The 27,139-nt window shown below is 37.5% G+C and overlaps 4 protein-coding genes and 1 long non-coding RNA gene across 9 annotated transcripts; 4 read left to right on the forward strand and 1 right to left on the reverse strand.

The window, feature by feature from the left end:
- Positions 1–539: 539 nt before the first annotated feature.
- Positions 540–5,710, reverse strand: LOC143412670 (uncharacterized). Of its 2 annotated transcripts, XR_013093194.1 has the most exons (3): positions 5,534–5,710; positions 2,163–2,344; positions 540–2,069 (listed from the first exon to the last, which is right to left on the reverse strand). It is a non-coding gene; the product is annotated as an uncharacterized LOC143412670 (long non-coding RNA). The 2 variants fall into 2 exon arrangements; XR_013093193.1 differs by lacking the exon at positions 5,534–5,710 and having other exon boundaries at positions 2,163–2,759.
- On the forward strand, positions 4,853–10,146 carry LOC101468273 (uncharacterized). Of its 2 annotated transcripts, none has more exons than XM_076874118.1 (7): positions 4,853–5,000; positions 6,576–6,623; positions 7,142–7,161; positions 7,804–7,995; positions 8,356–8,564; positions 8,707–8,737; positions 9,854–10,146. In XM_076874118.1, the coding sequence occupies exons 1-7, from the start codon at positions 4,954–4,956 to the stop codon at positions 10,000–10,002; spliced, it is 696 nt and encodes a 231-aa protein (XP_076730233.1). In that variant the 5' UTR covers positions 4,853–4,953; the 3' UTR covers positions 10,003–10,146. The 2 variants fall into 2 exon arrangements, with proteins under 2 accessions (XP_076730233.1, XP_076730234.1); XM_076874119.1 differs by lacking the exon at positions 4,853–5,000 and adding an exon at positions 5,498–5,596.
- Positions 10,147–11,082: 936 nt separating this feature from the next.
- On the forward strand, positions 11,083–13,577 carry LOC143412672 (uncharacterized). 2 transcript variants are annotated; one of them, XM_076874121.1, is made up of 6 exons: positions 11,083–11,149; positions 11,406–11,423; positions 11,827–12,019; positions 12,343–12,545; positions 12,643–12,667; positions 13,002–13,577. In XM_076874121.1, exons 2-6 carry the CDS (start codon positions 11,421–11,423, stop codon positions 13,100–13,102), a joined length of 525 nt encoding a protein of 174 aa, XP_076730236.1. In that variant the 5' UTR covers positions 11,083–11,149; positions 11,406–11,420; the 3' UTR covers positions 13,103–13,577. The 2 variants fall into 2 exon arrangements, with proteins under 2 accessions (XP_076730236.1, XP_076730238.1); XM_076874123.1 differs by having other exon boundaries at positions 11,104–11,237.
- Positions 13,578–14,819: 1,242 nt separating this feature from the next.
- LOC143412671 (uncharacterized) lies at positions 14,820–18,093 on the forward strand. Its single transcript, XM_076874120.1, has 6 exons — positions 14,820–15,363; positions 15,601–15,620; positions 16,582–16,773; positions 17,047–17,252; positions 17,333–17,360; positions 17,610–18,093. Exons 1-6 carry the CDS (start codon positions 15,329–15,331, stop codon positions 17,690–17,692), a joined length of 564 nt encoding a protein of 187 aa, XP_076730235.1. The 5' UTR covers positions 14,820–15,328; the 3' UTR covers positions 17,693–18,093.
- Positions 18,094–18,215: 122 nt separating this feature from the next.
- Positions 18,216–21,865, forward strand: LOC143412673 (uncharacterized). Of its 2 annotated transcripts, XM_076874124.1 has the most exons (6): positions 18,216–19,608; positions 19,868–19,890; positions 20,294–20,485; positions 20,877–21,079; positions 21,198–21,210; positions 21,548–21,865. In XM_076874124.1, the coding sequence occupies exons 1-6, from the start codon at positions 19,577–19,579 to the stop codon at positions 21,589–21,591; spliced, it is 507 nt and encodes a 168-aa protein (XP_076730239.1). In that variant the 5' UTR covers positions 18,216–19,576; the 3' UTR covers positions 21,592–21,865. The 2 variants fall into 2 exon arrangements, with proteins under 2 accessions (XP_076730239.1, XP_076730240.1); XM_076874125.1 differs by lacking the exon at positions 20,294–20,485.
- The last annotated feature ends 5,274 nt before the right edge of the window (positions 21,866–27,139 follow it).

A 27,139-nucleotide genomic window follows, 5' to 3' on the forward strand; every position in this document is an offset into this window, starting at 1 on the left:
GACTTCCCAACTAAAGAGTTCGATCACAAATCTCGGAGTTAAAATTGATTCTGCACTCACCTTTGATGACCATGTAAACGGGGTGGTAAAATCAGCATTTTATCACCTCAGACGTTTATCAAAGGTTAAGCCCTTTCTTTCCAAGCGTGACCTGGAAAGTGTTATTCATGCCTTTATTACCTCATGTTTAGATTATTGCAATTCTCTTTTAATAGGGGTTGGGCAGGGCACTTTGTCACGCTTAGAGGAGACCGAGCGTTCTCTGTTGCAGCGCCGATGCTTTGGAATAACCTTCCTCTCCATATTAGACAGGCTACATCAGTGACAGTTTTTAAGTCTTTATTAAAAACCTATTTTTATTCCCTGGCTTTTAACTCTGTGGGTAACTGATTTTTTTTTATTTTTTATTTTTATTGCTATGTCTGGTTTTATTACTATGTGCATATTAGTATTGTACAGCACTTTGGTCTACCAGGTGCTATATAAATAAATAAATGATGATGATGATGATGATTCTCTTTCCCATCATTTTCTCCTCCTTTTCTTCATCTACTCCACCACTGATGCTCTCTTTCCCCTTTTTCTTCTCACCTCGAACTTAATCTCCTGAACTGAAGTTAGGGCTCGAACACACCAAAGCATGCTCCAAGATGCTTATTTATTCCCGTTATTGTCACAATTAAAAGTCTCCAGAGAGCTGACAAGGGTGATTTGTGCGACTAAACAACAGGTGGTGATAAACTAATAATATGCCAGCTAATCTTAGGTTCAAGTGTCCTAAAAATCACACTTTCCCTCTGATAAACAGTTTGACTGAATTCTAAAGTGCCTGAGTCATTAATAACGTTATCCTCAACAAGTCCCTTCAATATGGCCGTCGTCGTACAGAAATGAGCTTCATTGACTTGTTTTGGACTCCTTCCCCACAGCCAGAGTACATAGACATGGATGCTCCACACCTTCATCATGAGGTAAACAGTAAATGACACATAGCGTGTGAGGTGACTCAATTTAAAATATTGCAAAAATATTTATTTGTTGAGTTGTATATTTTTGATTTACTAATCAGTGTTGATGTTATTAAAATATTTTAAAATGCCTGTGTGTACAAAAACATTTGCATACACAATCACAAAGTGGAAGAGCATATTTGGGTTAGTCCGATGGTGAGGATCTCTGTGAACAGCCTGTTAAATTTTTGTGACTCTCAGTGGAGACCCAAAACTTTTATGTTGGCCTAACAAACTTTAGGCCGACTTTAAATGAGTAAAAGAGCACTTGTTTATGGTGTCAGCTGAGCTTAATCATTGCCTTAGAGACACAAAGCAAAGCATGCTTTACGACTGGCCTATTGTATGATTAACAACTCGATATCATATGAGCATGTGTTTCTCATTCAGAGCCAGCTCTTGTCCATCAACTCTCACTTCCAAACAGTGAGACACGATGGACGTTGTTTGATGGTGGTTGTTTGATACTGCACACATTTAGACTTTAACATAACACATCGTTAACCAGTCAGTTACATCATGGCAGCTCATCTTTAACTGAGCAGCTAATTTTGGAAATACATTTTATGTCACTAGCCTCTCTTCAGTATAAATATAGTTGAGTTGTTGGGTGGGGAATCTTGCATTTTTTCCCACTTCAACGCTTAGTGTCATGTGAAGCCTGTGCTTTGGACTGACTTCATTTTTTTAAACAACACTGCCTCCTAGTGGTCATAATCTGTATTGCAGAGTCTAATGAGAACAACAAACAACTGTTTGTTTGTTTTTTTGTTTTGTTTTTTTTTTCCATCAAGGTTCACGTACAAATGTGAGTCTAAGTGAGGAGACATGAGCGTGAATATGTCACGGTTTGCCAGGGCAAGCCGTGGGGATGTGGGGGGAAATAAAACGCACTGCAAACGGTGCGTTTATTTACAGTGCGATAAATGATAATAAATCTCCGTGCTTTCCCTTTACTTCCGTGTCGTGTCTTCCCCGAAAAGTCTTTGTCTTTGTGCTCTCCGCTCCGGTGTCTCAGCACTCCCCGTCCTGGCTGCTGTCTGGTGTTCCACACGTCTCCTGGGGAAACAGAAGCAGCCGTTAAGACACAATACAGCTGCATGCATACACATACTAACTTTACTGAGCTTTAAGACTAACGTAGCATCTCACACAATTATCCCGCGCTGAGGAGCGCTCAGCCACACTCTCAAGTAGCTCCCCTGACAAGGCTTCATTAGCTGCAGGTGTGTGTACTCGTCCGCTTCAGGTGTGGCCAGCTTCCAGACGGGACACACCTACCAGGCCTGCCTGATCCCCAGTGCTCATCCACACCCATACACACACCCACTTGCCTATATATACACAAGCATGGAGAAGACAAAAACAGCAGCAGAGTGCAGCAAACATGCATAATATAAAACGAGTCCACAACCGCTCATGGACACTGACAGAATAGGACTCGTGAAATTTTAAACAGAAACAAAATTCCATGTAAATAATACTGCTTTGTGCTGATTGTGTTACATATGATTGTGATTACGTATATTGTGAAAAATAAATATAAATCCTTCAGATTTGTGTATCCGATCTGTATTTATTTCTAACAATTGTTCTAATCGTATAAGTAAACTTTAACTTACAGACCAGAGTCACAGATACATTTATGATATTAACTCTATAAAGGTTTTTGTATCTTACGTTGGTTAGATAGATGACACCCAGTATGGGTTTTTCCATTATGGTCAGATCAATACAGTCTCTCTATATGGTTTTAGTGTTTTAATAACCAAATCAGATACTTTTATCACTCTATTATTTGAGAATAAAATGACAAATAGAATTTCAGTCTGTTATTTATTTTAAATGTTGGTTAAAGCTTGGTACCTTATAGAGTAAATAATGAATCATTCATAAGTTTGTATAACTGGAGCTTGTGTCTCATCAGTAATGCTGATGATGTAGAAATATGAGAGACACTGTAATATTTCCCATCTGAAAGACATTACAGGCCACCAGCTGGACCCTCTGCAGTTTGCTTACCGGGCAAACAGGTCGGTGGATGATGCAGTGAACATGGGGCTGCATTACATCCTGCAACACCTTGACCGCCCGGGAACTTATGCCAGGGTCCTGTTTGTGGACTTTAGTTCGGCTTTTAACACCATTGTGCCTGAACTTCTTTCCTCCAAACTCTCCTAGCTCAGCGTGTCACCAGCTACCTGTCAGTGGATCACCAGCTTCCTGACAGACAGAAAGCAACAAGTGAGGCTGGGGGAGATCACCTCTGAAACCCGGTCCCTCAGTATTGGTGCCCCCCAAGGATGTGTCCTCTCACCACTACTGTTCTCCCTCTACACTAACGACTGCACCTCCAAGCACTCGGCTGTCAAACTCCTAAAGTTTGCAGATGACACCACCGTCATTGGCCTCATTCAAGATGGTGATGAGTCTGCATACCGGCAGGAAGTTGAGCGGCTGGTACTCTGGTGCAGTCAGCACAATCTGGAGCTGAACACTCTTAAGACTGTAGAGATGACAGTGGACTTCAGGAGACATCCCTCAACTCTGCTCCCCCTCACCATATCAGACAGCCCTGTGTCAACTGTGAAGACCTTCAAGTTCCTGGGTACAACCATCTCCCAGGACCTGAAGTGGGAGACCAACATCAACGCCATCCTCAAAAAGACCCAGCAGAGGATGTACTTCCTGAGACAACTGGGGAAGTACAGTCTTCCACAGGAGCTGCTGATCCAGTTCTACACTGCGGATATTGAGTCTGTCCTGTGCTCCTCCATCACAGTCTGGTATGGAGCAGCCACTAAACAGGACAGGAGCAGACAGCAGCAGACTGTACGGGCAGCAGAAAGGATCATCGGCACCCCCCTGCCCTCCATCCAGGATCTGTACCTCTCAAGAACCAGGAAACGGGCAGGGAAAATCATCACAGACCCCTCACACCCTGCACACAGACTTTTTGATCTGCTGCCCTCTGGCAGACGGTACAGAAGCCTGCAGACCAGGACCACCCGACACAGGAACAGTTTCTTTCCCCTCGCCATCTCCCTTCTTAACAGTTGACCTGTCACACTGCTCCCACTGCCAGACTGCAGCTGCACCTTATGTACATTTTGCAGTATTCATTCCACCTCATTCATTTCTGTATTTTATGTATATAAGTTTAGATTTGTTATTTATAGTTGGTTTACACAGCTTTGTGTATGTATGTGTAATGTGTATATATAGACACGTGTGTGTGTGTGTGTGTGTGTGTGTGTGTGTGTGTTCCATCTACCGGAACCAAATTCCCTGTATGTGTCTGCACATATACTTGGCCAATAAACACGATTCTGATTCTGATTCTGATATTCTACTGTTAAAAGTGGGGATTAAAATATATGCAGAGAAAGAAGGGGAAAAGACACTCTGTTTTGCCTCAATTTCATTTTCTTTAATAAGTGAAACTTAACATATAAAGTGAAAGTACTTCGATAGAGTCAGTCTGTTAGGTCTGCACTCGCTGGCCTCGGTGACTCAGAGACTTATCCCCGTGAACAAAGCAAGACACTCAGAGCTCAGTCCATTTTAACTTGCAAGAGAAGCCGGTCTGGTCAGGATCTTGGAGCTACAAACTCCCCACCTGATCTCAGCCAACTTAAAAAAATACAGTGTCCCCTCGCAGCCTTTTATTCAGAGATATCAGTTACAGAAACACCCCATTGTAAAACCCATAAGGTTTCTCCCAAGAGTTAAGGGAGACATTTCCCAAAGTGTGGGGCCCGCCCCCTAGGGGGGGGGGGGGGGGGGCAGAGCCATTGCAGGGGGGGCGCGGCATGAAAAGGGAAAAAACAAAACAACGCTTGGACACTGCTTGCATGGGGCGCCCACACAAGCAAAGCAGGAGATGAAGCATAGCTGAATATGTTTCCAAACCAACTTCATTCTAAGCCAAAGACTAGAAAATATGGTGAAGCAAATCTTCCCTTTGGCTTCACCTGCACAAGTGCCGAGGTAGGTCTCCCCTGCAGAATTGGTTTTCCCTGCGTCGAGAGCAGCGCTGGGCTCTTCAAAAAACGGACAAACAGTATCCCACATTCTTGATTTTCAGTTCACAAACACTTGTTGTAATAAATAGCTACTCCTGACATTTTAGAGATGTTAGCTCTTTATACAGTAAAGTTACAGTGGGATACAAATAATATCAGGCTGATCCTGCCACGATTTGCTCCCTCGGTTCAAATCACGGACAAACAGCATCCCACAGTTGTTTATGTTTTTAAACCCATTTTGCACAGAGAGGCATTTTTTGAAAAATGTATTGATAACAATGTTATTACACAGGAAAAAAAACTACATGTAAAATAATCACACCGTGACGCCTCTGCCTTTCTAAATGGAGGGACAGTAACTGCTTGTTTATATGTAAGCGTGTAAAACCTGAAGATAGAGACAAAATACTGTTAATCTGACTATCTGCCATTCTGCAATTCATCTCCTGTAAACAATAACGTGGCGCACAGCGTGACGTGGAAAAAGGCACATACCTTTAAGGTTGCGTGATGAACTCATACGTGTGGACGAAACAGCTGCGGACGTAGCGTAAAAGAGTTAGTAGTTTATTTTCTTACTACCTGCGAATTACTTGTATTTGCTAAATTGTTTACTAAATGTTTGAGGTGTGAAATAAACCGCAATGGAGCAAAATATGGGTGTGTGGTTGGAGGATGTGTTAGCGCGTGTGCGAGAGAGAGAGGGGGGGGGGGGGGGGGGGGCAATATTTTTCTTGTAGAACAAAGGGGGGCCCAGCAAAAAAAGTTTGGGAACCACTAAGTTAAGGCACTGTGTGTGTGACTGTATGCACGTATGAGCATGTGAGTGCATGTGTGTGTACGTGACTCATGACTTCCTGCTAGTCATATGTGGTTACAGCCGTTTAACAACATCTATAGTCATAAAAGGGTCACCTTCCCTCACCCCCCATATATCGCTTAACCCCTTTAATGGTCCACCATATACAAGCACAGGTGAGCCCATAAATGGCAGGAAGTAAACATTCCTTCTAAATAAAGAAACCAGAACCTTTACATGCAATGTGCCTGCAGTTAAACACTATAGCTATTACCATCCCCCACCATCCTAGATGTCGGGGAGGGGCAGAAAAATAGCTGAACATGCAGATTAGGACAAGGTTTACAGTTTTAAGCACAACAATGACAACTTTTGTCAAAATCACTCCATCACAGTCCTTCGTCATTATTTCTGTGATTTTAGCTAATTTTGGGTCCTAGTATCCAAGGCACTTTGTAGCTCACTTAAAAAAGGCACTAATATCAAATGAAATCATCTGACTCAAGTACTGTGATATGATGCAATATTATGCTCCAATTGACCCTTTTTAAATGAAGCCTTTTCATCTTTAGTGTTCTGAAAATATTTCTGTTTGGGAGATTTCCCAGTGCTCAGCATCTAAAAGCAGGAAAAAAACAGATAAGTGGATGGATGAGTGGGTGGCTGTCTGCACATGTGAAAGTGAAAGTTTTGCAGTGACCATGACTTTCATTTACACTGCATTTCATTCTACTGCAGCCTGAGGAAAGATATGCCAGAGATTGAAAGAAATTATCAAGCTCTTTTGTAAGTAACCTTTTACTTTCTTTTTTCACCCCATGATGCTGTGAACTACTTATTCTCTGCCATGCAATGTAATAATGCAGATTACCGATAAATTACAATCAAAGTACTTTATTGAGGAAATTATGCAGTCACAGTTGATTTAGTGTTAAATATTAAATTACATCTATATGGTTGACATTGAGGTGCTCCTGTTATCATACTGGACTTAGTTGTTTTTTCTGTGTCTGCTGTGCAGATAGTAAGGCTGTGGAACTTTTGCAGTGCGCACTTGTGCTTTAGAAGGAGGAGTTGGGTTTCCTGCATCATTCAGTGGCACATTTAGGTTTTCTCATCTTCTCACTGAACTGAACTGAATAATAATACAGATTAGTATCTCTTGGGTTTTTTTTTCAGACATCTATACCAGTGATAGCTTTTGTAGGGCAGCTGCCACTAAAGAGAGCTTGTGATGTACATTCACCTTGTCTGTGGATAATTATGCTGAAAAATGCTCCTTTCTGTTTCTTGATCCTTCTTAGAGACATGGAACAGGAACAAGGTGAGAAAACAAGTAGATTTTTCAAGACTGTATTTGTTAAATTCATTAAACTGCATTTGGTGATTATAAAACATCATTTATTGATACTTCTACCATGATAATTATGAAGAGCTTTAATAACCAAACAAAAATCAAAATAAATAAAGAAGAAGAAGACACACCTTGTTTTAATTCACTTTCATTTTCTGTTATAACTAAACCACCTGTGGCTGGGTGTGGCCTGCGGTGCCGTGCAGGGAAGGTGGACGCACCTGCACGGCATCCGCAATCATGCCCCACCGACTTAAGCATAGCACTGGGTCCTGTGGTGGTGTTGTTGTTGGTTATGTTGAGCTGGCAGCGGGAGAGCTGCAGCTCTGTGTGTCAATAAAGGTAACAGAGCATGTTAATGTCACCGGGTCTGCCGTGGTCATTTACACTACCCTATTAAAATGAAAGCACTGCAGCTGAGTGCTTTGTGATTACTCCAGTAGTTTCAGCACATTTGGGGAGATCCTAATCAGCACCCTTAATAGTCCATGTAAAAAGCCACTGATAGATGATATCATTTTGTTATTTCTTTCACCTTCATCTGGCTCAAGTAGTACAAAATGATGTTACAGGTGAATAATGTACTTAAATTTCTTTTTCTTTCATCTTTAGTTTTGTGGAAAAAATTCTATGTCTGGAAGGCGGGAAGAACAAATGGAGCTCATTCTCAAATTGTTCAAAAACTCAAAGACATCGGCCACACTGAGGTGGACTCTCCTGAAGATTGTGACTACCTTCTAGGTTTTTGTCCTATTGCTTCACGAGTTGGAACAGACATCACAGAGGCTCTCAACAACAAACCTCGTACGAAATGTTAAATCACACTAGTTTTCTTTTGTCATCACAAGTAAAGGGAAGTAATTTAAATCCATGAATGTTAAATTGGTATCACGAGAAATGTCATGGTAAGAAGTTGTAATTTACCTGTATGTGACCTACTTACATTAGTTGTCTTTTTCTCTTGTGTGTCAGATGGGAAGCTCCTGTGTGATATTCAGTTGAACAAGTAGATGGAAAATAATGGATGGATGAAATAATGTAAAGGGTTATGAAGAAAAGTTTTAATGTCTTACAGCCTCAGCTCAATATCTAGTAACTTAACTAACTTAAATGTTTTTTTCACTTTTCCTGACCCATCTGATCCCACTGTCTCTGTCCTTATAGCGGGTAAACCAGTGATTCTGGTGGTGATGCACCACACTCATGATACTCGTCATGTTGTAGCCAAAAGCAGCAGACAGGTCTACGACCCAGATGTCTGCCTCACTGTGGATTGTCTCTTTTATGATGGCACCCTCCTTAACTGCAGTCTCAATGACAACATGTGGGCTGAAATCAAGAATCATTTTGGAGTTCTCAGTTTGGAGACTCAGGTACTGACTAAAAAAAACTTATCTAATATTGATGTTTTGAATAAAGTAGTGGGTAGGTAGGTATGATTCAAACATTGCAGTTTGTTACAAATGCTCCAGTTAATTTGTTATTTGTATTCTAATTTTTCTTCTTCCTTTTTAGGGCTCTGACTTGCTGACCAGGATAGTCAATTGTAAGTGTGACTACAACCATGAATTTCCAATTACAGCTTTTTTTTGCCCCAGTTTTACATTCAGATTAAAATGACAATGTATGTAGTTATCCCACCTGTGAAGTTAGCTGAAAAGTACCTCAAAAGTTACACAGAACAGATGCAAACTGAGGGTTTAGATACACAGGAGGACATTAGGGCAGAATGGAAACACGTTTGGAACACAACTGAACAGAACAGACATGACTGTGGAGACAGAAAGGGATCATAAAACATGATAGCTATTGCATTACCAAAGCACACAGATTAAACTTGATCATAACCTAGGAACATGAAGTAGAATATTAAAGAATAAAAAGAACAGAGAATACTATAGATTACCAAGGAAAATAGCAACCAGCTAAAGTTACAAAGAAGCCAGACCTAAAAACCAGAGGTTCTCAAAACACGAGGAACCGTAACCTCATAAATTCAAAACACTGGGCCAAAGACCCACATATGAACTTGATTCCCATCCCATTCTTAATCCATTAAATATGATATTGACCCAACCTTTTCAAATACAATTGCTTCATAGCTTCAATAGCTTTAACTAGACATTGTACAAGGTTTAGAAGTGTGTTTATGGGATTTTTTGACCATTAATCCAGAAGCACATTTGTGAAGTCAGACACTGATGTTGACAGCAATCTCTGACTTTACGTGGCCTTTATCTTTGCTGCTAAATTGCTGTCGTTCCCAATCACTTCCACTTTGTTAATTCATTAATAATGAGAAAATTTCACAACTGAATTTGTTGCACCAGTGGCATCCTATCATGGTACCACACTGAAATTTACTGAGCTCCTGAGAGCGACCTGGTCTTTCGGTCTTTCATAAATGTTTGTAGAAGCAGTCTGCATGGCTGGGTGCTTGACTCGATAAATCAGAGGTTAAGAACGTGATTGGAGCACCTGAGTTCAATGATTTAGATGGGCCCATGAAAATAGAAACTTTGATATTATTATTATTATTATTATTATTATTATTATTATTATTATTTTAATTGCAGTTTCTGCCATTTGCATTATGTTTTGTATTTTATATATAATATTAAAAAATACCACCTTTAATAATCTTTGTTTTTCTTCATTTTAGGGATAAAGAACCATCTACTGATTGTAGCACTCATCATTGCATTCATTTTTGTCATCATTCTAGTGACACTTACACAAGTAGACAAGGTCGAGCATGCTCATGCTGAAGGCACTAACAAGTCGTCAAGTACAAATAAAACATATGTGTGAAATAATTCTGCTGAATGTATTATCATAATTATGCTCATAAAGAATAAATACAAATCTTTCTTGTCTTGTTGCTTTTCTGTACTTTATCTTATTAACCTTTTACTTTTTACTAAAAATGTAATTTACTAATAAATAACAATAAATATGGTGATGTGAAAAAGTGATTTGCCTCATTCCTGATTTCCTATTTTTTGTCACACTGAAATGAGATCATCAATCAAGTTTAAATATTACACAAAGATAACACAAGTAAGAAAAATGTTTTAAATGTAGGTGTTTATTATTAAAGAGGGAAAAATCTAATCCTACATGGCCTTGTGCGAAAAAGGGAGCCTAAGCCTACTAACTGGCTGGGCCACCCTTAGCAGCAACAACTGCAATCAAGCATTTGAGAGTCTTTTCGAGCACCGTGGGGGAACTTTGTCCGACTCATCTTTGCAGAATTGATGTAATTCAGCCACATTGGAGGGTTTTCAAGCATGAAGCGCCTGTTTAAAGTCATACCGTAGCATCTCACTCGGATCATTGTGCTTCAGAGTACATAGTTGTGGATGCACCGCACCTTCGTCACGAGGTAAACAGTAAATGACACACATAGCGTGTAAGGTGACTCAGATTTAAAATATTGATTGATTTACTAATCAGTGTTGATGTTATTAAAATATTTTAAAATGCCTGTGTGCACAAAAACATTTGTAATTTTGGAAATACATTTTATGCCACTCGTCTCTCTTCAGCATAAATGTAGTTAGTTGAGTTGTTGGGTGGGGGATACTGATATTTTCTACTTCAACTTTCAGTGTCAGGTGAAGCTTGTGTTTTGGACTGACTTCATTTTTCTACAACACTGCTTCCCAGTGGTCGTGATCAGTATTGCAGATTCTAATGAGATGCACAAACAACTGTTTTTTCTTTTTAATTTTTTATCAAGGTTCATCTTTATATTGTATCACACACATTTACAATGATTTTCAATAACTCACACCTCCTACCTTTCTTGTCTTTTCTCTCTCAAAACACATTCTCATCTCTGTTTTGTCTTTGTTTCTCAAATCAAAAGTGAAAGTGCTGCACTGAGAGGCGGTCGGGGAGGGGCTTTTAGCGTCTTCAGTGTGCCCGTGACACGAGTCACGTATCAAGCTCTTCCGTAAGTCGACTTTTAAAATGATTAACTAACCATATAAGGCTTTGAAGTGCTCCCTCATCTCTAACGTGCATGCACACACTCTTCTAAGGTGGTCTTTCTTTTTTCGTTTTTGACTTTGTCTGGATCCAGTAAAAGCTCGTGCAGAGCTTTCAGTGTTACCAACACTGACACATATTTACCTGCTGGCTGAATTGTTCAACTTTTTAAATTCCCACTAAATGCTAATTTCTTCTTCCACTTGTTTCCCAACGCAAAGAAAAGAAAGAAGAAAATGGTGAGAAAATACATTTACTTTATTACGTTTGTTAAACACTTGATGGCGCCATACAGCTGACAGTTCGTGAATGCAGCATTTTGCAGCATAATAGGGAACTGTTAAAGACATAAAGAGAAGTAAAGGAGGAGTGAATCTTTGACTTATGGCGGTGGTTTCACTAGATTTGGGGAGCACTTGATCTAGTGTCCAATCCAGTCACCTGGATTAGCTGACATGTGCATTTCCATTCATTAAGAAAAGCTCACATGGAAAAAGCTACATTCACACTGACAGTAATTCACCCACTTCCTTTAGTTTTTGCTTATTTAGATCATGATTCATATAACTGGCACACACACAACATAAACTGCATAAAAATTATAAGCATATGCCTAAAATATTCTTTTTCATCCATCTTTAGCTTCGGGGAAAAAAATTATTTATCTTTGAAGCTGGAAATACAAATGGGGCTCATCGTCACATTGTTGAAAGGTTGAAAGATGTTGGCCAAGCAGAGGTGAACGCTCTAAATGAATGCGACTATCTTCTGGTTTTCTGTCCTGCTGTTTCACGAGTTGGAACGGACATCGGAGAGGCTCTGGACAACATGCCCCGTGAGGAAAATTGAATTAGTTTTTCTATTGTCTTCACTAATATTGTGAAGGAGTTGGTGCTTCTAAGTAACCGGGGAGATTTACTGACAAATCCAGTGTCAATATTGTTTCTTAGATAAGGGCTATTCTCATATCTTTTTTGGACTAATGAAAAAATAGAAAATAAAAACAAGGATTAAGAAATCGGAGGTGAAGGATCTTGTTTACTGTAGAAGAATGTTCAGCTTATATGTCCTGCAGTATAATCTAAAGATGGAGTAATCCAAATTTTTGTTTATGTTATGGTTCTGAATCATTTCATCCTGTTGTCTCTGTGGTTACAGGTGGTAAACCAGTAATACTGGTGGTGATGCATCCCACCTTCAATCCCGATTATGTTGTAGCTGAAAGCCGGAGACAAGTGACCAACCCAAATGTCCGCCTCACTGTGGACTGTCTGTTTCATGATGGCAAGCTCCTCAAGTCTAAACGTAACAATAAGATGTGGAATGAAATAGAGATATTTTTGGAAGTTTCCACTCTCCAGGTAATGACAAAATGTATTGATCTGTTATCAGGTTTACACATAATTATTTTGGCATATACTTAAATACTTTATTTCTTTGTTTCATTTTATTATTCAGGTTTTGTGGTTTGGAACGATCAAATGTAAGTATGATTGTTCCAGTTTCATACTATAACATTAAGGAGTGTTTCCCTAAGGGACACGTTTTAAAGTAATTATCCCTCTTTGTTTTGTCTTGATAAGTCAGCATGTTAGAATAAAGCCTACTTGCTCATGGATTGAGACTAATTCTCCAAGCCATTGCTGTATACAACAAAGAGGAATATATAGTTTAAACATATTAAAGTATACTATAAATAGTCTTTTGGTGTTCAAAACTTTGAATCATAGAATTTAATATTCTAATAATGACTTTGGATTGTTTGGCCTATAAGAATGATCTGAGGTAACTCATTGCTCTTTTATTCTTCATTTTAGATTTGAAGAATCGTCGAGTACTTGGGATTGCGGCTCTAACTGCTGTAGCGATCTTTGTGTATTTCAACAGTCCTGAAATAAAAAAGAAAATAGGGCTGTGAGAGCAGTCCCTGGATAGCAAAACCAAAAGGAATCTATTTTTTAAGGTCAAGGAGTCATATGGCTAAGTTCAAGGCTAAGTTGGAAATAAGTACATAATCACATATTTTAGGTAATCGATTCAGCAACAACAACAACAACAACAATAATAACAATAATAAGGAGAAAGATTATTAGATGAGCACTAGGACATTTTTCTAGCCATGTCATTAATGCAGACAGCAAACTAGATGCACATTTCTATGAAAACAAATTGTCCTGTAAAACAACACTGTGCACTGCTGTACTGATATACAGTGTTGGTTTACTAAAATCACTTCACACATCCAGGGTATCTTGTTGGTTATATTGCAACTTGGTGAAGCTATAAATAAAAGCAAATCATCTCTATGACGTAATTCTGCTGATTTGTCCAAATAATCTTATCAAAACTAAATCATTTGTGAATAATAAATTCAAATGTTTCATATTTCTGTTGCTTGTCTACGCTTATTAATTTATCTTGGATCTAAGTGTGAGTAAACCCTTACGTAACATTACATCCTTTAACCACCAATACCTTCACTGCATTTTGCCTGTAATTTATACAGACCTGTTACATTTTGTTTATATCTTCTGCTGTTATTGAATTGTATTTTTTGTTGTATTACTTTCACATCAGTAAATAATGGCGTGCAGCTCCTACATCCTGGAAATATTTGTTTATTTACAGCTGAGTTGAATTGCACAAGCCACTGTAAATAAATGTAAATAAAACAGCAAAAGAGTTTAAATGTTTTAGCATTAACTGTCCTAAACATAAAAAATGAAATGATGGTCTGCTGAGCAGCTGAGTGGAAGCCCTTCCTTTGAGTCAAAAACAACAGTAGTGCAGGGTGTGATACGGGGCGGGACAACCAATGACAAGTTGATACCATATGAACATGCACTGTGTTGCAGTGTGGATACATGAATCTCCTTTATGTAGTATTTTTTTCTTAGGTAATGTAAATATAAACATATTTGGATCTGACATTTGTCAGATCTGGACTCAAAACGTGAATCTGATACCAGTGAAAACAAGATGATATGGCCAATCTATTCTTATTACTATCAAATTTGTTTACTAGGCCATGCAGAAGCAGCATCAGTAACCAAGAGAGCTAAGACAACACAGAGGAAAATGAAGGCTAAGTGAAATTAGCTTGGAGGCATTTCACTCTGGCTAACCAACAGTATTTACTTGCATGTTGGCAAATGTTTTTAACTTAAGAGCAGCTATGGTCAAGTGAGCTGACACTACTATTTCTCTCTCTCTCGCTCACTCTCACTGTCAGTGCATGTAGTGTAACAACAAATGCTTTTACTGCACTTAACATGTTGTCCCCAAGTCTATGAGTTTTATTAAATGTCAGCAGTTGCATGTGTTTGTGTGCATGTGTGTGATGGTTGAGCAGTAAAAGGACTCAAACTGAGAAAAGGAAAGAAGAAACTAGTGTGACTGTAAATAATAAAGCAAATAGCTTTTGTTCATTTTTAATTTAAATATTTTTGTCCTGTTGTCACTAATAAATAATTATTAGTTATTTATTTGAATTATTTACATTCAAAACATATTATTGAAGTAATATTTGTGTTGAGACTGACGTTGCCTGAAACATTAAAAAACACAAAGCTTAATTAACAGCTCAGTTAACCTCGGTACTGCATACTCGTTATCGGTAGATACCTGACACCATTATGCTGGTATGAGAACCGAGTAAAAGGAATACATTTTGACATCACTTGTCTCTTAGTTAGAATAAATGTAATAAATTAGTTTTCAGTGACACATGAAGTTGGTGTTTTGGACTTCAGTCCAATCAGAGCCACTTTCAGATTGTCTTTTTACAACACTGCCACCCAGTGGATATATTTGTCATATTTCTTGAGAAGAACAAACAGTAGAAGTTGTTGTGAAAGCTTGGGTAAATATTAATTGTGTACACCTACGCTATGTGGTGCAATTAACCCCAATTTTTGAACATGTAGTTTGAAGACCCCAACATTGTAACTGCTAGTGTCTTTGTATTGCACACTATAGTAACTACATTTCCTCCGCTGCTGCTGTGCTCTTATCTTATTTCCTTCAGCACACAGTTATGTCTGCAGTTCCTGTTCCGTGACTGACACGCTGCCTTCAACAAACAGTGGAAGGAAGACTGGACGTGGGGGAAGGGTGTTCACTGGTCTTGAGCGTGTGATAAAATATGGCAGAGACACCAACATCTTATCAAAGTACTCCGTAAGTAAGCTTCTTAAATATTGGTTTTAGATCCTTTTTCTCAGACTGTTAAAAGCTAAATCCCAGATTATACACTGCTAAGATTTGGGGTTTTTTCATTTGTTTTTTTATGATGTGTTCTATTATAAGTTTGCGAAGAACAGCTGTTACCAGGATGTACGCATATTTACCTGAAGTTATTCAGCTTTGTTAAAGTCTGACTAAGGCACCTTTCTCTCCTTCCATGTCCCTACTTAGAAGCACAAATGAAGAAAATGGTGAGCAATTACATTTGTTTTTTCTAACTTAATCTCAAACACTTTACACTTCCTGACAGCACCATGCAGCAGACTAGTAAAAAGGAACCTCAAGTTTGGCGAATTGCAGAATTTGCAACTAAAATTGGAATTGCTTTTGGTTAAATGAGAGTGCATACTGGACTTGCAGTATATTCACTGCCTAGAAATGTAAATAATTGCTCCTGCTGCTCATAATTACTCTCATTTTTCATGTCTACGTCTAGTTTTAGACGTACCAGCACTGCTCAAACAGTTAATGCATCCTTACACTTCTGTGACTGCGACTGCATTGTCTTTGACCTTTTAAACTCTGGTTAAAAGCACCACGGTGTTGCAGGCCACTAAACATGCTCTGTTTTTTTCTGTATTGTTTTAACTTAGTTTCACTTTCTCTTTTAACTGGAAATTGTATTAGCATGCTAATCCATGCTAATCTAAACTGAAGGGCAGAGCTGCAGGTCTATGATTACTTCTGTGGTTTAAAGTTTAAACAGATTTTGGGAGCAGCTAAAAAAATCTATTTTGCTTAGATGGACTTCCATTAGATCTCTTCAGGTCTAATTAGATCTAAGTGTGCTAAGGGTACTTCCTGTTATTTCAAAGAAGACCTTCAAACACGTACTTAAAACCTTTTTATTCTTACAGTTAATTCTTTGTGTGTATGTGTGTGTGTGTGTTGTCTTGTATTTTATTACTACATAGTTTTTATCTTCCTATCTTTTAATTTAAGCACATTGTGTCTAATGAAATTTTCTACATTAATAAAATGTACATTCATACATTATACATTCTGTAATTAACATTGAGGTGAAAAGTTGACATAATTTTTAGATTATTTTGAAACTTGCAGAATGGACTCAAGGTTTATCTTCTTTTGCTTGAAGCTGTGCAGCTACACAAAGTTAAGAACAATTATCTAATTTTTTCCCCAAATCTTTAGCTTTGGGGGAAAAGTTCTACGTCTTCGTGGAGGGAAAGACAAATGGGACTCATCATTTCATTGTTAGAAAGATGATCACCTTTGGCCAAAGAGAGGTGAAGTCTCCAGAAGAATGTGACTACATTCTGGTTTTCTGTCCTGTTGTTTCACGAGTTGGAACCGACATCACAGAAGCCCTGAGCAACATGCCCCGTAAGAAAAGCTACATTATATTATTTAGCACTGATTGAATCTTATAAATGATTGTGGGAAGGTATTCTAAAAAATGCAACTGTATGTGACTGGTCTTACATTAGGTATCCACCCATGCAGTATTTACATAGAAAACTGGTTCAGCAACATGTGGCTCTTCAGGCAAAGAGCCACATGCAGCTTTTATGTTCTTACAGCATAGGCTACAGATGGAAAACATATTTTGAATTTCTTGTTTTCAATCATTTCACCCTCTCTTCTTTGTGTTTTCAGGTGATAAACCAGCAATTCTGGTAGTGATGCATCATACCTTCGATACTGATTATGTTGCGGGTGAAAGCCGGAGACAGGTGGATAACCCACATGTCCGCCTCACTGTGGACTGTCTGTTTTATGAAGACAAACTCCTGAATTCCAACCAGAATGAGATCATGTGGCATGAGGTGAAGAAATTTTTGCGGGTTTCTCCTCCTACTCAGGTAAGTGACTGATCTAACACAAGGCTTATTATCAGTAAAGGATGATCACTGTGGCTGATTTCTTTCATTCTTTCTTTCAGATGTTTCCCTGTCAGAACTTCATGAACGGTAAGTATGACTGTAATATTTTGTCTTTTTAATTTAGTGAATTTTTTCTAAAGTGTTTTAGTGTAGAATTCCTCTTTGGTTTAAATTTCATTAACTGTCTAATGTGATGTAATTTAGCTTTTGAACTTGATCACATTTGTTTCCATATACAGCGCTGTCAATCAGATTAATCAGAATATAACAATGGTAATTGTAAATGATACCAGACTTATTGCTCTTTTCTTCTTTCTTTCTTTTTTTTTTTTTTAGGTTGGATAATATCTTTGGTGGTAATAGTACTTGCTACAATTGTGCTTCTGCTAGTAATTTTAGGCCTATTTTTAAAACGTTAAAAAGTCGCTGAAAGTGAAAGCTGATGTGGGTGTTTGTAGAGATGAGTCTCTTGATCAGTTAGCAAAAGTAGAACAGAAGTGAAATGATGTAAAAACTGATTATGCTGATAGATATGTGAACAAATTCACTTTACTTGATGATAATATGAAATTATGTCATTATATTTCAAGTTTGTAGTTTGGGTGTGTGTGTGTGTGTGTGTTTGTTTGTTTGTGTGTGTGTGTGTGTGAATGTGGAGGTGGGGTTAATAAATAAAAACTCAGTTCTGAAATAAATCATATTTGTTAATAGTAATAATAATATTATTATATTTATTATGTTATAATTATGCAGCTTTATTTGATTATAATGTTGAGATTATATAATTTGTCAAGTACAAATTAAATCATGCGTATATGTGTGTGTTTTCTGTATTCATTTATTTATCTCTTTGTTTTAATAGTTTATTTATTAATTTTAGAAAAAATAAAGAGAGAAAACTCATATGCAGTATACATCTTTAGCAGTGATACCTTTGCTACATTTTCCCCAAAATATTTTGTTATACCTTTTGTTTACGTCGTCTGCTTTGGTTTTGTTTTTTCTAGAATTACTTTCCAAAAAATGAAACGTAAAAAATTAGATGAAACTTTTCTTTTTACTGGAAATACTTGGTTATTTACAGTGTTTTGATCAGTATAAAACACTGGAGATTAACCAGAAAAATATATAATTTTTAGCATTTATCGTTTTTTTTATTCTACGTTTATGTTCTCATGTTCCACACACCTGTTGTATCTTTCAAAGTTCTGATATTTTAAGAAGAAAACAATGCACTGCTGGACTGTGAAAACTCTTTTTTTGTTTGTAATTATACTTTCTCCTTGCAGGCTTTCACAAATATTAAAAAGTTGTGGGTTTTCCTCTATAACTATTTTTACAGAAGATGAGTAGTTATTCAATCAGCTAACAATTATAATCACATCTTGGCAGAACTTTTTTTCTTCTCACATCAAAGCTTTACTACATGATCATTAAGGTCTCTTTCATGAATGGTTTATAGTTGCAATAGCAATATCAAATTCTGAGGTGATTAGAGATAATAAAAAAATGAATACTACAAACCACTTGAACAACATTAGATTATGAAAATGACCAATAAAAGACCAGAGTTATAGCACCCAGACACAATTTAGGCATTGCTGAATTAGCTTTGGAGATGACCACATCAGTTGCATTGGATGGGAAAACTGTCTTCACTGTGTTTCTGTGTCACTTTGTCTTTGATGTCAAAGTTGTGCTGCTGCTTAAATGTGCTCAACATAAGGGCATAGAAAGCAATGAGAAGTGTTAGAAGATGTACATAAACTCCCAGGTGTACCGTCCCTGCCTTAGGATGATAAAGCAGAGTATGCTTTATGATGGCCTGTGCTATGATTGACAAGTCAACGCCATTTGAGAATACAATGTGTTTTACAGTCAGATTCAGCCCTTGCTTCTCATGTGACTTTTCAAAGCACCAGGTTGGAACTGGGTGTGGCATCAGTGTGGCTACATGCAACTTTCAGCTCTTTATTTTCTATTAAACACAGTAATCTTTAGAAAGTACAGAGGCACCAATCCCATTTTGTGAACATACTGTATATTTCAAATGCACAATTGACATTGTTTTATCTTGCATCAAACACTTTTGTGGTTTGTTCCTCTCATGAAATAGTGCGTCCACTAGGTGGAGATGCTGTAAAAAGATGCCATGTGAAAGGGGAACAGGAATAACGCCTGTCTTCAGATAGCAGCATCATGTGACACTGAAAGGACCTGTTTACTGACTGACCCTTTGCAAATCAAAAGTGAAAGTACTGGAATAGACAAGCATTCATTGTTTTTTCAGTGTGGTGAAGAAAATGTCAGACACAAGAGATTACCAAAGGATATTGTAAGTAAACATCTGAATTTTAAAAAACAAAAACATCTCTCTTAGGCTGTGAAATGCTGCCTCTCTGCCATGCATTAGAGTAATAGATTTCTATCCATCTAAGGTTGTTTTCTATTTTTTAGCTTAGTCTTCCGGTTCTAGTAAGGGTTTACACTGAGCACCTTTTACTAACCTTGTTACATATTAACCAACTAGCTGTATTTATTGGATTGTTAAATTCAGACTAAAAGCTGCTTTCTCTTTCATAATCCCGATACAGAGACCAGGAAGAAGTAGAGCAAGGTGGGAAAAAATACAACCTATTTTCTTATTTTATGAAACACTTAATGTTGCCTCCATAACACAACACTAACTTTGTAGTTGCTGATGAATAGAGCAAGTTGCAGCTGTAGCATTAAAGAATTTAAACACCAAAAGGGAAATAAAGATGAATGAGAGAAGTGGCCAGAACATAAATGCTGAGTTTGCATGCGTGCATGTAGGTGTGTGTGTGGAAATCTAAGAACACCAGTAATTCAGTAGCTTCTAGAACAATCTTTAGCAGCAATAAGTATGACTCTGTAAAAGGGTGTATTTTCTTTTTATTATGACTACAGTTATAATTGCACAGCATTGTGTGGATATGTAACAGTTTTAAAGAGTTACTTTGGAAAACTACCCACATCTTCTGTTCCTTCATCTTTAGTTTCATGGAAAACATTCCATGTCTGGTTGGCGGGAAGAACAAATGAGGCTCACTATCCCATTATTGAAATGCTCAAAAGAATTGGTCAAACTCAGGTGAATTCTCCAGAAGAATGTGACTATCTTCTGGTTTTCTGTCCTGTTGTTTCACGAGTTGGAACAGACATCACAGATGCCCTGAGCAACCTGCCCTGTAAGAAATACTATATGAGATTACTTAATCTGAGAAATGTAACTGTATGTGAATGGTGTAATAGCAGGATAATTAATTAAATAATTGTAGAAATGTATTTTGAGACCACAGCCTAAAAATTAAAGTTTATCTGCATCTGCCTGGTCTTATATAAGGTATCCACGTCTGTATATTTAACATATTTATTTCTCATAACAAATTTGTAAGTAATAAGAAATAAATATGGATAACTAATGGATTAAAAATAGAAATAACTAAAACATATTTGTGACAAAAGGGTCATGCTTAACAGCCTTCATGGTCTGCAGTATGAGCTACAAAAGTAGAAACTTAATTTATGTGCTTCACTTTGTTTCCGACTCAGTTGATCTGGTTGCGTCTGTGCTTACAGGTAGTAAACCAGTGATTCTGGTGGTGATGCATCATACCATCAATCCTCATTATGTTGTATCTAAAAGTCAGAGACAGGTGAACAACCAAAACGTTCATCTCACCGTGGACTGTCTATTTTATGAGGACAAACTCCTGAACTGCAAACTCAATGATAACTTAGAAGATACACTCTTCAAGGTTTTTAAACTTTCAGTTTGTCAGGTAATGATTTCTCATACTGATTTAGTATTACACTTATATGCAATGACAGAGTTGTGTGCTGTGATATTTTTAAAATCAGTGATAATGATTTCTTTCTGTCTTTCTTTTTATTCTTCAGATGATTTTGTGGCGTAAGTATGACAGTCTTGATGTTATGTTACGCCATTTTCTAAACTGATGAAAACTTTGTGGTACAAGTTTCACCAACCATATAATGTTATTTCAGTGGACATTTTGAACTCTTTTCTTCTAAACAATAATGTATTTCTCTATGATCTATTTGATCTTAGGTTTTTTTTTTCTGATTTTCAGAGTCAAAAAAATTGCATCTAGTGTTGTAATGTCCATCAAAAATAAAACCATTTATAAACATGGTTAAAATTTTGAATTAAACAATTAAATATCCTCATAAGTATAGATTGTTTTATATTTAGCTGACTTATTGTCCGTTTCCTGCCTTTATTTTAGATCTGAGGAGTCTTGGGACATGGTGTTGTATTACAACAAAATGATTCATCAGGAAGTCACTGTGCAACTAAATTAAACGTAACCTTTCTGGATTGTGCTGTTATTACCTTTAATACTTTATAGTTATGAAGTTTTGGGGTAGAATTTACTGATCTATACTGTTTGTTATATATCTATCACTGTTTTATATCTGGATCACAATAGAGGTGTAATGTTGCAAACATACCAGATCTGCAGATAATCTTTACACACTGCGTGAAGATAAATATATATATATATATATGTATAAGAAAAAACATGAATAAAAAAAGAGTTAAGTGAGTTCTTAATTATTTACTCCTTATTACGCCGTAATACTGCAGACATGCTAAAAGGCTCCAAAGTTCATTAAAAAGATGTTTTGGTTGCTAACTATACCTAGCTATACTGATGGCAAAGGAAATGTTGTGTTTTATAAACATGTATCTTCACCGGGCTGCATGGCACTAATGCATTAACGAGCTAAACTAACGCGTTGCGGCCACGCAGCCCCACGCACGGGGCAATCTGCACGTGCGTGCAGATGTGTTTGCAGTGTTTATAGTCATCGATAAGAGGTAAGGGATGTGCATTTGGTACAGTGACAGAGTTCACCTTTCGGAAGTCAGTACAGAATCTTGGGCTTCCATCTGACTTCGTGTCTCGGAGACATGGTGAACTCCAAGAGCTGGAGCTTGGAACTGCAAATCCATTCTGATGAAGATACTCAACTTCCTGTTTTATGATTTCCCGCTTTGCTGGACTAACCCGATAAGCGCGCTGTTTGATTGGTGTAGGGTTAGTCAGCACCACATCATGTTTTATGACAGTGGTTTGAGACGGGATGAATTGTCAGGGCTCTGTGTGCGGGCAGGCGGAGGTGAGGATCCAAATGCAGGACTCGTGGAGACAGGATTTCAACTCAAAAAAGCTTCTCATCTCAGCTTTATTGCTGGTAAGGAACAAAACATAAACAGAACAATGAACGCTGAAAACGGAAACACACAGGCAGGATCCGAGGGTACAACACGACACTGAGCAAAGGCAAACACAGGGTTTATATACACAGGGGAGTAATCAGGGAATTGAAAACAGGAGGGAGACACAGCTGGGAGAGATTAGGGTTAACGAGACAGGGGGAGCGAAGTTAGACATACTGACATAAGTCGTAACCCTTCAAAATAAAACAGGAAACAATACACAAATATGCAGACTAAGAAAACACGGACTTTACACTGGTAGAACTAAACCTAAACCAGAATAAGCTGGAACATACTTATTAATAATCATCATCATCACCATAGCCTGACAAGAAATCAAGAAAATAACCAAAAATACAAAAGCCACGAGAAACTCCAAATGCTGGGTCGAAACGACCCAGGACAGTGGCATGACTGGGAAGAACAAGTTCCAGGCAATTGATACGTGGTTGCCAGATACAATGCTGAGACAAGAGGAGGAGATAGAAGATACTAACATCAAGACAAGAAACCTCCTTATCGTTCATGAAGGGTGTCACATCAAGCCCAGCACCAGCCAAGGTAAGTACCAGAACCAATATCCGGGATGAAACAAGATCCATTAGCACCATATGTTATCTCACTAGGAGCATGCCCTGATGTTGCCTGGCATGCATACAAACTGGTGAGGATCATACAAACTGCTGATTACCATTTTGAGGTGCTGGAATGCAAAATGTTAAATTGTCTAACTAGCCACGTAAATTTATTTTTCTTTGATCTTTGGGATGTTTTTGAAATCAGCTGTGTGATCATTTTTATTCCCATTAAATAATGTGGGATCTTTTCATTCCTCACACATTACACAGTCCATAAAATTATAGATGTCAAGCTTGATTTTATTTTATTGATATTTAATATGTTTTCAACGGTTCCTTTTCCTTTACTAAGCAGAAACAGTTTGTATCTTCTGACTATGGAATAAAGACACTTTTTATGTCTGACTGGCTGACACTTGCAATTCCATTCATCAAGAAAACAAGCTCACGTCCCAAAAGACACTCATTCTCTCTGAGATGGATTCATTCTGATCAGTTTGGTTTTGCCAAGCCACATTTTAATGCATATAATTAACACACAGTATGAAAAACAAACAATTTCTCTGCATAAAATAAATAAATAAATGTAAGTAAATTAACTTACATTTATTTTTGAGGTGATGAAGTTAACAATAACTTTTAATAAGCACGTTCTATCTTGCACAGTGTAATGTTTGTCAAGGATTTCTTTGTGAGTTTCCATGTACAGTCATGTAAATTAAGTAAGCTAACTATTTTCCTCATATTGTTTCTGATCGATTTTATCCAGTTATCTCCACACTCACAGGTGATAAACCAGTAATTCTAGTGGTGATACATCATGCCTTCAATCTCATTATGTAAGAGATGAAAGCTGGAGACACTAAGAATCCAAAGTCTCTATGAGTTACCAATATCATTTAATAAGCAAGGCAAGTTTATTTGTATAGCACAATTCAACAACAAGGTGATTCAAAGTGCTTTACAGAGACATTAGAAACAAAAACAAATAAAAAGCATGATTTAAAATTGATTAAAACAAGCAAACTAACTAATAAACAAACAAAGAAACAAAACAGTATATAAAGTCAAAACAGATAAAATCAGAACAGTAGATAAAATCAGTAGTTAAATGTAAGTTTTGAAATTTAAGCTTAAAAGTGTGGATTTGGTGTTTTATTCAAATGCAGCTGAGAATAGGTGAGTCTTCAACCTGGATTTAAATAAACTGAGTGTTTCAGCTGATCTGAGGCTTTCTGGGAGTTTGTTCCAGATATATGGAGCATAAAAGCTGAATGCAGCTTCTCCGTGTCTGGTTCTGACTCTGGGAACTGATAAAAGACTGGATCCAGATGACCTGAGGGATCTGGATGGTTCATACTGGGTCAGGAGGTCATTGATGTATTTTGGTCCTAAACCATTCAGAGCTTTATAGGCCAGCATCAGGACTTTAAAGTCTATCCTCTGACGGACAGGCAGCCAGTGTAAAGACCTCAGAGCTGGACTGATGTGGTCCACTTTTTTGGTCTTAGTGAGGACTCGAGCAGCAGAGTTCTGAATGAGCTGTAGTTGTCTGACTGATTTTTTAGGTAGACCTGTAAAGATGCTGTTACAGTAATCAAGCCTACTAAAGATGAATGCATGGACTAGTTTTTCCAGGTCCTGTTGAGACATCAGATCTTTTATCCTTGAAATATTCTTGAGGTGATAGTAAGCTGATTTTGTTATTGTCTTAATGTGTTTTTCTAAGTTTAGGTCTGCATCCATAATATGAGGTTTATGAGATTTGTAGTTCTTTGTTGCATCTTGATTTTCATGAGTAAAACAAAATAATATCCATGTTTCAAAGGGCAATTTCCTGGTTCAAATTTGATCAAACTTATAATGTAACAGGGTGGGCCCAAATTACTCAATGGGTGTTCTGGGCAGAGACCCAGAGGCCCATGCACAGGAAAATGAAAAACAAATGAAAGAAGAAGTAGAAGACAAAAAAAAAAAAAATCTAGAATTATTGTCTAAATTAAAGCAATATAAAAACATTACTTTTCTCCCCTCATTATAACAAAATGTAACATGTAGCTGGAGCATAATACAGAGTAATTCCTATTTACTTGCCATATTTTCTCCTAGACTGCTGAGGCTAAAAGTCTCTCCCAAACTCAGCTTGGTAGTGAGATTATCCTAGTTCCAAAATGGAAAACATGGAATTTAGGATATGGAATAAAGAGTTGCCGCTTTTAAGAAAATTTCCAACTCCCTTTATTTTTAACTATGTCAGGATAAAACCACTGCAGTTTATGATAATATGCAAGTTAATCTTGAGGTTAGTTACAACATGGGTCACAAGCCGATTGGTTTAATGACCTCAAATGTGTGTGCTTTCATCGGTCATGATTGACACTTATATGGGAGGTACTGTCAAGAAGTGAGACATGTGACCAAAGTGGTGTAGGCAAGAGATGCTGAAAGGAGGAAGAGGAGATTGTTGGGCACACGGAGGAAGAGAGACAAGAGATAGCAGGTATGTTTAAGGGTGTGCGTGTATGTGTGTGTGTGTGTGTGTGTGTGTGTAGGGGGACAATTAATATGTGAGTGCACAGATTCATTCTCAACTGGACATAAATGATGATCAAAGGTTGTATATATGATAAATTCATCAAAACCCAGCCTCTAACACAGTGCGCTGAATCTTAGCTTCGAATGTCCAGTATATTCTAATCAGTGTCAATCAATTTAAGCATTCACTTAACCTACAGTATCTAAACCTGTGTGGGAAATGTGTGGTAAAGACACAGATAATGAAATTTAATTATTAATACAATATACATCATGAAAAACGAAAGCCGAAATTGATTCAGTTTAGTACTTTTTTCTGTATGCTCTGTGATTTTAAAGGCCTTAAATTCAGTGATATATACTGTAAATGTTTTTCTCAGAGATCTTAAAGTAGTTAAATCACTGCTGATAGTCTGGCTGTTTATATTTTCACATTTTTGTGTCTGTAGGGCTGTTTGATGATGATTTGGACTCCTCTGGGAGATGAGGACACACCCACATCTGTTCCATACTGCAGCCATTGATGGTGTGACAGATGCACACACTGGAAAATCAGCACCTGGACTTCATGCAGGAGAGACGGCCTCAGAGATGGACCAATCAGAGAGCTCCTTACATCCCACAGTGTGGCAAATTTCGAATAGCTGCAGTATTTTTTAAAATGAAGTTGTTAATCCAACAGCTAATCCAAAGGTTAATCCCTGAGCGAACAGGAATCAAAAATGGATTTTGAAATCCAATTTATTAAATTGGAATTCAAAAATGAATTTACAAATGGAGAATTTATTCTACAATTCAATATTTAAGCACAGAATTCTTTATTTCGATGTGCGCGTGGCTCTTGTGGTCCTCCATAGTTTTTAGCTTAGCTTCATCAGCTCCAAAAAGATATTATGTCATGGTTTGCTAAGAGGATTCGTGTACAGGACACACTGAAAGCAGGTTAACAATGTTTAACTAACAAAGTCAATATCAATTGAAAACAGCTGAAATAAACCAAAAAATTTTCTTTGAAGCAAAACTCAGAGAACTGTTAGTCAAAAGCAGGTAAGTAGCTGAGGTTTCTTTGATAATTTCACTTTAAACTATATAAAGTTTCTATGAACTTGGCTTTAATATCATCGATTTCCTCGGATACAGTACTGTACGAATGCTTTGAGCCAACCTGACTTTCTTTGTATTTTTTCTCCAATAGGCACACCTCATTGTAGGCTTTGTTGAGGTCCTTGTACTTGGCTTCTTTCATCAAAATTAGTTTTTGTTTACTAAGCCCTGTAACACCAGCATGAATTATTCAAACATAAAAAAGGCACTCAATTCCATACTTACCCTTATTCACAACAACTTGGCATAGAACTGACTGAAATTGTGTCTCTAGGGACTTTGTCTGTCTGTCTGTCTTTGCCCATCAGAGACCCATCATTTGTCATTTCTTTTCTTGTCATTTCTGCAGGGAAGGGGTGGTGCAGCAGGTTTGAGGG

The sequence above is a fragment of the Maylandia zebra genome, linkage group LG15, assembly GCF_041146795.1.
Source record: "Maylandia zebra isolate NMK-2024a linkage group LG15, Mzebra_GT3a, whole genome shotgun sequence".
In the NCBI taxonomy this organism is placed as follows: domain Eukaryota; kingdom Metazoa; phylum Chordata; class Actinopteri; order Cichliformes; family Cichlidae; genus Maylandia; species Maylandia zebra.

What these genes read in the sequence shown, in the direction of transcription:
- LOC143412673 (XM_076874124.1), top strand. Translation starts at nt 19,577, where the DNA reads ATGTCAGACACAAGAGATTACCAAAGGATATT. An exon ending in CCAGGAAGAAGTAGAGCAAG is followed by an intron (nt 19,891 to 20,293) that starts GTGGGAAAAAAT and finishes CTTCATCTTTAG; the next exon opens with TTTCATGGAAAACATTCCAT. An exon ending in TGCCCTGAGCAACCTGCCCT is followed by an intron (nt 20,486 to 20,876) that starts GTAAGAAATACT and finishes CTGTGCTTACAG; the next exon opens with GTAGTAAACCAGTGATTCTG.
- LOC143412671 (XM_076874120.1), top strand. Translation starts at nt 15,329, where the DNA reads ATGGCAGAGACACCAACATCTTATCAAAGTACTCC. An exon ending in AGCCCTGAGCAACATGCCCC is followed by an intron (nt 16,774 to 17,046) that starts GTAAGAAAAGCT and finishes TTGTGTTTTCAG; the next exon opens with GTGATAAACCAGCAATTCTG. An exon ending in GGGTTTCTCCTCCTACTCAG is followed by an intron (nt 17,253 to 17,332) that starts GTAAGTGACTGA and finishes TCTTTCTTTCAG; the next exon opens with ATGTTTCCCTGTCAGAACTT.
- LOC101468273 (XM_076874118.1), top strand. Translation starts at nt 4,954, where the DNA reads ATGGTGAAGCAAATCTTCCCTTTGGCTTCACCTGCACAAGTGCCGAG. An exon ending in AGAAATTATCAAGCTCTTTT is followed by an intron (nt 6,624 to 7,141) that starts GTAAGTAACCTT and finishes GATCCTTCTTAG; the next exon opens with AGACATGGAACAGGAACAAG. An exon ending in TTCTCAGTTTGGAGACTCAG is followed by an intron (nt 8,565 to 8,706) that starts GTACTGACTAAA and finishes CTTCCTTTTTAG; the next exon opens with GGCTCTGACTTGCTGACCAG.
- LOC143412672 (XM_076874121.1), top strand. An exon ending in GGCTCTGGACAACATGCCCC is followed by an intron (nt 12,020 to 12,342) that starts GTGAGGAAAATT and finishes CTGTGGTTACAG; the next exon opens with GTGGTAAACCAGTAATACTG. An exon ending in TGGAAGTTTCCACTCTCCAG is followed by an intron (nt 12,546 to 12,642) that starts GTAATGACAAAA and finishes TTTATTATTCAG; the next exon opens with GTTTTGTGGTTTGGAACGAT.